The 10,000-nt window shown below is 33.6% G+C and overlaps 1 protein-coding gene across 5 annotated transcripts in view; it reads left to right on the top strand.

The window, feature by feature from the left end:
* LOC137656844 (sushi, von Willebrand factor type A, EGF and pentraxin domain-containing protein 1-like) overlaps positions 1-10,000 on the top strand; it is a 351,606-nt gene that overhangs the window by 215,508 nt on the left and 126,098 nt on the right. For all 5 annotated transcript variants that reach the window (XM_068391184.1, XM_068391183.1, XM_068391182.1 and 2 more), the window contains exon 2: positions 7,560-7,717. In XM_068391184.1, the coding sequence (XP_068247285.1) occupies positions 7,560-7,717 (158 nt within the window). The remainder of the gene's footprint in view (positions 1-7,559; positions 7,718-10,000) is intronic.

Genomic DNA, 10,000 nt, shown 5'->3' with positions numbered 1-10,000 from the left:
TCTCTCTCTTAGTATTCTCTAGAGTCTTTTCCATTCCTGTCTAGTAATATTCTCTCAGTATTTTCTTGACGTTTTCTTTATTTCTGTCTAATAATGTCTGCGCTCTCTCTCTCTCTCTCTCTCTCTCTCTCTCTCTCTCTCCTCTCTCTCTCTCTCTCTCTCTTTCTCTCTTAGAGGAAAAAAGATCCCACGAAAATATAAAGGAAGCTGAAAACAAGGCCGTTGATTGTTGTCCACCAAAAAAACAAGGCTGTGCCTAAAAATAGAATTTTAATCACCTTACAATTTGTCCTTTGAAAGCCAAGAGGACGTATTTAATGAGAGTCCAGAGATGGCCTTCCTGCCGCCCTATAAGAAAAAAAAAAAAAAAAAAGAAGAAATGAGAGGGAAAAGATGATGAAGAATATATTACGTAACTTCTTCAGTAATTGGCGGGACAGATTTTATTTTATTTAATGTTGTTACTGTTCTTAAAAGATTTTATTTAACTTTTCTTTCCTTTCCTCACTGGGCTATTTTCCCTGTTGGGGCCCCTGGGCTTATTGCATCCTTCTTTTCCAACTAGGGTTGTAGCTTAGCAAGTAGTAATAATAATAATAATAATAGTAATGTTTAATGGGATTTACATGGGCTTTTATAGACATGTCCAGCTGTTAAGGTTGAAGTAATACTGACCATATGAATAATACGTCATGATGCACTCATTCGTTGCAACTAAGGCTTGGGGTTCATCATCATCACAATCATCATCATCTGCTACGCCTATTGACGCAAAGGGCGTCGGTTAGACTGCCCATTCATCCATTCATTTTCTCCCACTTCCCGCTTCGTATTACTTACCCATGCAGGCCTGGGGATTAGTGTAACAATAGTCCCGAGGGCAGAATTCGATAGATAAGGAGTAATCATACTCTGGTGACAGGGGGCTACCCAAGAGGTACATTCGGAAACCAAATTCTCCCACAAATTGCCCAAACTGCCGTGTTGTAGCTAGGAAGGGGTAGGGGCGGGATGGGTTGAATCTGTGTTCATGTACAGGTGTGCGAATACCTATCTAAATATTTATTTTTGTCGGGTTGTGTACACTAGTTACAATATATCATCGGGTGGCTTCTAACTCACCCCTGCTAAGGCTGAGCCAACCGAAGGTATTATGGATCATCTCCCTGTGTTAGTGAAGACAAGGGATCACGGGTGTGAGACCTGCAACCGCATCCCATGTAAAAGTTACTTAGCGGCATGAGGTTGTTATTAATCTTATTTAACGAAAGCTTCATTTATTAATATATTAATATAATTTCCCTAAAAACAAGGCATTTATGATATATCACTTCAATAAATACGGCGCTTTTCGTGTGTTATGTATTTGCACTTTAATGATTTAAAGGCCGCTCAGGAATGGCATAGACAAGAGACAGTGCCATTTTCATATTCGTAAATGTCTTTCACACCCGTTCTTCAATTGTTAACTCTTTAACACTTGTCATTGTATTTAGTTCTCATCAGCTCCTATATTCATGGAGCATTCCAGAGTAGACAATAGCCAATACCGTTCATGAAGACTTAAGATATGATTGCTTATATGGTATCAAGGACAACTGTCGCAAATGTTTTCCACTGCAAAAATACTATCATAGACAGTTTTGCGTTTTGAAGTAATTCTTCCTTTCATTGTTTAGAGTTCTCTTGCTTGAGGATACACTCTAGCACACTATTTTTCGTTTCCTTATTTCCTCTCCTCACTAGGTTATTTTCCTTGTTGGAGCCCTTTCACAATAGCATACAGCTTTTACAACTAGGGTTGTAGCTTAGCTAATAATGATAATACAAATAATAGTTGAGAGAGAGAGAGAGAGAGAGAGAGAGAGAGAGAGAGAGAGAGAGAGAGAGAGAGAGAGAGAGCTCATCTCTCAATGGTTTTATACCATTAACAGAAAGATCTGTACAACTATTTGTGCTTCCTAATATCGCTTAAGTGTATCACACTTTTCGTGAACCATATAAACAAGGGTTTTAAACATTACTTCACTCAATTTATAGATTATTATTATATTGTCACGTAGGCTAAGTGCATCACAGTATTCGTGGACCATATATAATCAACGGTTTTAAACATTGCTTCACCCAATTTGTAAATTATTATTTATATTGTCAGATAAGTGCATCGCAGTATTCTTAGACTATGCAACCAGTGGTTGCAAATCTCGCTTCTCCCAATTTTAGAATTATTATTTATGTTACATGAAAAAGAATTGTTTATCCATGAACTTCTCAAACAGCTTAGATTTGAGTCACCTTTTAGCTAAGAGACCTCAAACCAATTGTTCATCATCTCCTATACCTATTGACGGAAAGGGCCTCGGTTAGATTTCCTGTTATTTTTACTGAATAAAATTAATGTTGCGTCTTATTTCTCGTCTAAAGCAAGGAAGAGGCAATCTTGAGAAAATGACGTTTCCAAGAAAGTTCTCTTGAAATTGCCTGTCGTTCTCGTTGCCTGATAAGATATCGATGGGAATATATCTTCAAGAGCATCCTCTTGTCATTTAAAAATATGGCCTGCTCTCTCTCTCTCTCTCTCTCTCTCTCTCTCTCTCTCTCTCTCTCTCTCTCTCTCTCTCTCTCTCTCTCTCTCTCTATATATATATATATATATAGTGTGTGTATGTCTATATAAATATTTGTATGCAAGTATATGTATGTGTGAATATTTGTTTGCATGTGTTAAAATGATAAGTTGAAAATGTGTGAACATTCTCTCTCTCTCTCTCTCTCTCTCTCTCTCTCTCTCTCTCTCTCTCTCTCTCTCTCTCTCTCTCTCTCTCTCTCTCTCTCTCTGTGTGTGTTTGTGTGTGTAAAAAGCCCTTCCCAAAATGCAAAGCGAAGACCATAGGTTCTAGTTTAAAAACATTATTTCCTTTGAGCTCCGGAAAACACCATTTTGAAGAAGTGGTGTTCGAAAAGACAAAGGAAATATGAAATCAAAGCGAGAGAGAGAGAGAGAGAGAGAGAGAGAGAGAGAGAGAGAGAGAGAGAGAGAGAGAGAGATCTAATAAGCACAGGAAAATCATCCATTATTCCCGTCGTGTTTTCCTGACGCTGTTTACCTTACCTCCAGCGGCTTCATGAACATTCGCTCTTTGAACCCGACATCGTTAACCATCTTGAGCGGATGTTATCGGAAAACGTCTTTTAAAATGTCAGGAAGGAAGATGAATCTCGCTGAGAAGGTCTAGGTGACTTAGCAGAGTTTGAATATTCTAAATTAATGTACGCGACCCGTCATAAATATATTAATTTTCCCTTAAATCGATTATCATTAAGCATGAAACCAGAAGGTAATAGCTGTATGAAATAAAACGGTAGGTGACTGAAATCATAGAAAAGTGTTACTATCAACAATTCTGATTTATGCATTGAATGTACGTTTCTTAAAATGGCTTCGTGTATCAGTACCTGCCCTAAAAAGAACGCGTATTTATCAAATGACCCATCTATAGTGACTTTACTATTCTATCTTATTTCTCTTCCTCTTTTTTTTTTTTTTAGTTTTTATAGTTTATATGTATAGTATTTATTTTAATGTTGTTACTGTTCTTAAAACCTTTTATATTAATTGTTAATTACTTCTCTTGTAGTTTCCTTATTTCCTTTCCTCACTGGACTATTTTCCCTTTTATTATTATTATTATTATTATTATTATTATTATTATTATTATTGTTGTTAAGCTACAACCCTAGTTGGAAAAGCAGAATGCTATAAGCCCAGGGACTCCAACAGGGAAAATAGCCCAGTGAGGAAAGGAAACAAGGAAAAATAATATATTTCAAGAACAGTAACATGATACCTCGTATATAAACTATAAAAACTTTAACCAAACAAGAGGAAGAGCCATTGGGCTTTTAGCACTCTGCTTTTTCAACTGGGGCTGTAGCTTAGCAAGTATTAATAATAATAACTATAATAATAATAATAATAGTAATAATGATAAAAATAATAACTATTCTATCTTATTTTTTTCCTCTGGTTTCTTTAAAAAGTTTTTATAGTTTATATATGATATATTTATTTTAATGTTGCTGTTCGTAAAATATTTTATATAGTTAATTACTTCTGTAGTTTCCTTATTTTCTTTCCTCACTGTGCTATTTTCCCTGTTGTACTCCTCGGGCTTACAGCATTCTGATTTTCCAACTAAGGTTTTACCTTAGCAAGTAATAATAATAATAATAATAGTAATAATAATAATAATAATAATAATAATAATAATAATTTGAAATTTCCATGCAACATTTCAAGCTTCCATTTAAACGAAAACAAATAATGTCCTATTGACAAAAACCCTTTTGAATGTCCAAAACAAATAAGTAAGGAGGGTGTCATTATTTTCTCGTTGTCGCATCACTGTTGACATATGATCTCATTGAAATGACAGGAATAGTTTATTATTTTGAATAGAAATGTTAACCTCGCAAAGCATCGGGATTTGAGCGACGATAACTCTTGATTGGGGGAATGTGAAATATGACAGCTGTCAATCATCTACTGTATTTATGTTTTGGTAAATAAACAAGCTTGTTTTGCAGGTATAGGGCTAATTTTTTTATCACAAAAGGAATGTATGTTGTTATTATTATTATTATTATTATTATTATTATTATTATTATTATTATTATTATTATTATTAGCTAAGCTATAACCCAAGTTGGAAAAGCAGGATGCTACTGCATAAGGGCTCTGACAGGGAAAAAACGCCCAGTGAGGAACAGATATCAATAAACTATAAGATAAGCAATAAACAACTGAGATGAAATATTTCAAGAACAATAACAACATTATAGTAAATCTTACATCTATAAACTATGAAGAGAGACTTATGTCAGCCTGTTCAACATAAAAACATTTGGTTGATAATAGTAATAGTGATAATGATAATAATAATAATATAGAGGAAATGCCATCATAAAAATTATTCTGATTAATCTTAGATTCTCCAGTATCTGACAATAGCATCGAGTCGGATCAATATCCGGATGGGTGACGACTACCAATGAGTGCCATACATCAGGATTTCAGGATTCTGGTTAGAGATGCATTAGGTCATAGAAGGGCCAAAAGAATTTCTCTTATTTGTTATCATAAATATTGATGGTAACAATAAGATCCGGTTAAAATCCAAGTGACTTAATTCTCATTCTAGGTACATTTAAGGAGGCCAGTGGTGAGAGAGACCGTCCTTGTGTTCGTGGCCAATTATTTTCGTACACTGGAAAAATATTATTTGGATAAATTGCATTTTATTTAATATGTAATTGAATAAGGAATGTCCAAACCAAGAACTAGATTACGTGATGCGAGAGTAGGCGATTTTGCAATCTTTCGAAAAGTAATTTCGCCCTGAACTTTGACTATGATATTTAGATGTTGATATACAGGAAAATCAGGGTCAAAATAACAGTATTATTTTTAGATACCTGATGATCCATATCTATATAAATACAAGGATCTCTATTGTTTATTTTCCTTCATTTGTATGCAATTGTTTACTTCGTACAAACAGACAGAAATGTTGATAAGTAATGAAACATACTTTCTTTTGTTTGTAACTACATTAAAACTATGTCAGGAACCACCATGCATATTCTATCAGTTTTATGTTCAATCACACATTATGCTCTGTACATGGAAATTGTCGAATTACCTTTAGAATCTGTACATAAATCCTACCTAATTTTGAAATACAAATGAATTTCTATCTGTAAAGTGGGCGATAGACAAAAGCAAGCTATCGACTTGCTGACCAGTATTGCATTACATTTAAATGGAATGGCTTCAAGCCATCATCATAACCCAGTGTCGCTTGCAAAGTCTGTTGCAAGTTTCAGTAATGCTTGCCATTTAACAAGGCAGAGACACCATTAATCCCACGCTTATCCATCCTCTTGCCTCAGTGAACGGGATGTCTTATCCATTTATTATAAGGCTGATTGCGTCTTGTAATTCAGGGAAAATGCAACGGTATCTCACAGTTAAATGCATTTAGCCTCTTGATCTCAACCGGAGATTTATTTCGGTCCTTATAATGTTTTTATGCATGTTCTTCGCACTCCCCAAGAGAGATAAGTTCACCAAACTTTCAAATGGGCTCTATAAGGCACTTGAAGAGTTGGAAGACCCAGGCCTACATGACTGAGGAATATGAAGCGTGAAGGAGATGATGATGAATGCAGAAGTATTGAATTAAGAGTTCAAGGTAGAGGACTGGCGAAATCTAACTGAGGCCCTTTGCTTCAATGGGTGTAGGAGGAGATGATGATGACTTTTATGACGAATTAAAACGAACGACAGTATGCAGATAAGCCGTTTTATAATTTGTCAAAATCTGGTATTTCTGCGAAGCCTTTTTTATAATTTGTCAAAATATATTATTCATGCAAAGATTTTTTTTTTTCAATTTGACAAAATCTATTATTACTGCATTAGTCACTTTAGTACCCTTTCCCACTAACTTTTGGTATTCTTTCACGCCTCTGTTTTCCCTGGATATTTCAGTCTTATGTCCTTTACGAGGCAAGAGGTCAACACCTTCATAACTAGCCCCACTTATTTACCTTTGAATCTCCGTGCATACTTTAAACATGAGCTAGAAATAGACATTAAGTTGGCCGGATATAACCTATTAAACTATGCATACTTATAAGAAATTGTATTTTGTATTTTACAGCATCGTGTTTAAGAAGGGTAATTGATTATTAACTTATTAAAAGAAGATTAATTAAAGATATAATAAATAAAAGTATAAGTTATAAATTTTATTTTAGCAATCTTGGGATACAAATGACCATGGATTAGCCCAACCCAACTTCTTATTTACTTAAGAATAAAATGTAATTTTAAACGCAAAAAAAAGACGCATTTAAATAACATTCTTGATTTGAATATAATTCTTGCTTTAAATATAAATCTTGGTTTAAATATAAATCCTGATTTTAATATAAATCTTGATTTAAATAAAGATGTGATTCATGATTTAAATATAATTCTTAATTTGAATATAATTCTTGATTTGAATATAGATCTTGATTTAAATATAATACTTGATTTTAATATAAATCTTGATTTAAATATAATTCTTGATTTAAATATAATTCTTGATTTAAATATAGATATGATTCTTGATTTAAATATAATTCTTAATTTGAATATAATTCTTGATTTAAATATAAATCTTGATTTAAATATAATACTTGATTTTAATATAATACTTGATTTTAATATAAATCTTGATTTAAATATAATTCTTGATTTTAATATAATATGATTCTTGATTTAAAAATAATTCTTAATTTAAATATAATTCTTGATTTAAATATAAATCTTGATTTAAATATAATACTTGATTTTAATATAAATCTTGATTTAAATATAGATATGATTCATGATATAAATATAATTCTTAATTTTAATATAATTCTTGATTTAAATCTAATTTTTCATTTAAATCTAATTCTTGATTTGAATGTAATACTTGAATTTCTCAAAATCTTTCTCTTTGTAGCCTTCGATGTGGCTTCCGCGAGAAGGCTGGCCAGCGAGGACACGAACTACGCCCTCCACAAGAAGCACGAGGCCATGAACGGCAAGATCATCTACAAGAACCCGAGGAACGCCCCCTCGGACTCTTGCCCCAGGGATGAGGAGTCCATCAAGAGAACGGTGGGTAATACTGTTTTAAGACTTGAGTAATGAGGGGGTAATGCACTATGGTTTCTCTTGCTTGAGGGTACCCTCGGCCGTACTATTCTGTCTTATTTATCTTCCTTTTGCTTTGTTAAAGCTTTTATAGTTTGTATAGGATATATTTATTTTAATGCTACTGTTCTCAGAATATTTCATTTTTCCTTGTTTCTTTTCCTTACTGGGCTATTTTCCCTGTTGGAGCCCCTGAGCTTATAGCATCCTGCTTTTCCTACTATTGTTGTAGCTTAGCAATTAATAATAATGATGGTAATAGTAGTAGTAGTAGTAGTAGTAGTAGTGTTTAGATTATCAGCATTTCAAAATTTTGTTTACGAAACTCACGGCGATTTCATTCTTACCTATCGTAGTTGAAAAGAAAAATTGAGACGGCGAAAAGTTCTCTTCCTCATCTAGTAGTGTATGCGACCCTCAAAAAATGACGGCTAAATATTTATTTATAATAGCACACACAGATTCAACCCTTCCCACCCCCTGACTATTTCCTAACTAATAAACGGCATTTTTAGCAATTTTGGGGAGATTGTCGTTTCCGATTGGTTGCTGCTCGTCTAACCTTCCTCGATATGTACCATGAACTAATCATCAATGGGGCTCATGCAACTAAGTAGCACGTCCAATTCATTACTCTCTGCAGACACGTTCTTGAGATATTTTGCGAAAACAAACGTCAGTGCGAAATTATCCAGTCTAATTTTTCGGTTGAATTTAACTGTAAACGCATGAAAATATCAACTTGATATATTCTAAAACTATAAAAGCACTGAGTGTAAACCTCCACCATGGCAGCTTATTTCTCGACCTTTTGCTCGACCTTGACCTTGGCCTTTGACCTAGGACTTTCTTTCAGAATTGAATCACTTCCACGTCTCTACGTAACAATTAATCCCTGAAAATTTTATTACTCTTATGAGTAAAATTGTGGTCAGGAAGTTGTTCACAAACAAACAGGCAAACAGGGGTGAAAACATAACCTCCTCCCAACTTCGTGTGCGGAGGTACTCACAAGATGTCTTTATCCCAATCTTACATTAATCAGTTGTACTGAAAATATATATATATATATATATATATATATATATATATATATATAGATATAGATATATATATATAGATATAGATATATGCATATATATATATATATATACATATACATATACATATATATATATATATATATATATATATATATTATATATAGATAGATAGATAGAGACAACTGGCGAAATCTGACTGAGACCCTTTGCGACAATAGGTGCAGATGGAGATGATATATATATATATATATATATATATATATATATATATATATATATATATATATATATATACATATACACACACTACTCACTAGTGTACGCGACCCTTCTGAATGAGGGCTAAATATTTAGATATGCACACAAACGCACACGTATCCCTCTCTTATAAGGGCATGACTACTCCCTCTCCCTACACGAGGGACATGGAGAGCTGAGCGTGACTAGAAAGAAATATATGTATATATACCATCATCATCTTCAGCCATTATTTGTCCACTGCAGAACAAAGGCCTCAGACACGTCCTTCCACTTGCGTCTGTTTGTGGTCTCAATGCTAGTTCACACTCGCAAACTTTCTTAGTTCGTCAATCCATTGTCTTCTTTTCTTTCCCCTGCTTCTTTTGCAATCTCTAGTGACCCATTTATTTATTAGTAATGTCCATCTATTAACTGGCATTCTCATTATATGTCCTACCCATATCCATTTCTTTTTCTTACATGCTGTAAGAATATCCTCTACTTTAGTTTGCTCTCGTATCCATGCTGCTCTTTTTCTCGTCTCCTAGTGTTATTCCTATCATTATTCATTCCATATCTCTTGGGTTGTAACTAGCTTATGTTCTAAGTCTTTGATTAAATCTAGGCTTTAGTAAGTTTCCAAGTCTCTGATGCATAAGTTAAGACTGGTAGGACCATCTGATTGAATATTTTTCTTTTAAGAGAAAGTGGCTTTTTACATATCATAATATCATTTTGTTTACCAAAAGCTCACCATCCCGTGTTTATCCTCCTTTTACTTTAGGTCTTGTGACTTGGGAACGCACTTACTGTCCTAAATACGTATATTTGTTAACAAACTTTAGAGTTTCATCAATAACTCGCATTTTCTGTCTCTGCATTTTCATTGAACATCATCTTAGTTTTACTCATATTCCTTTTCAGTCATACATTTATGCTTTCTCTAATCAAATCTTTTTTCATT

The sequence above is a fragment of the Palaemon carinicauda genome, chromosome 17 (genome assembly GCF_036898095.1).
Source record: "Palaemon carinicauda isolate YSFRI2023 chromosome 17, ASM3689809v2, whole genome shotgun sequence".
Lineage (NCBI taxonomy): Eukaryota > Metazoa > Arthropoda > Malacostraca > Decapoda > Palaemonidae > Palaemon > Palaemon carinicauda.
The sequence above is the reverse complement of the archived record's forward strand: the minus strand, read 5'-3'. Positions and strand labels throughout refer to the sequence as shown.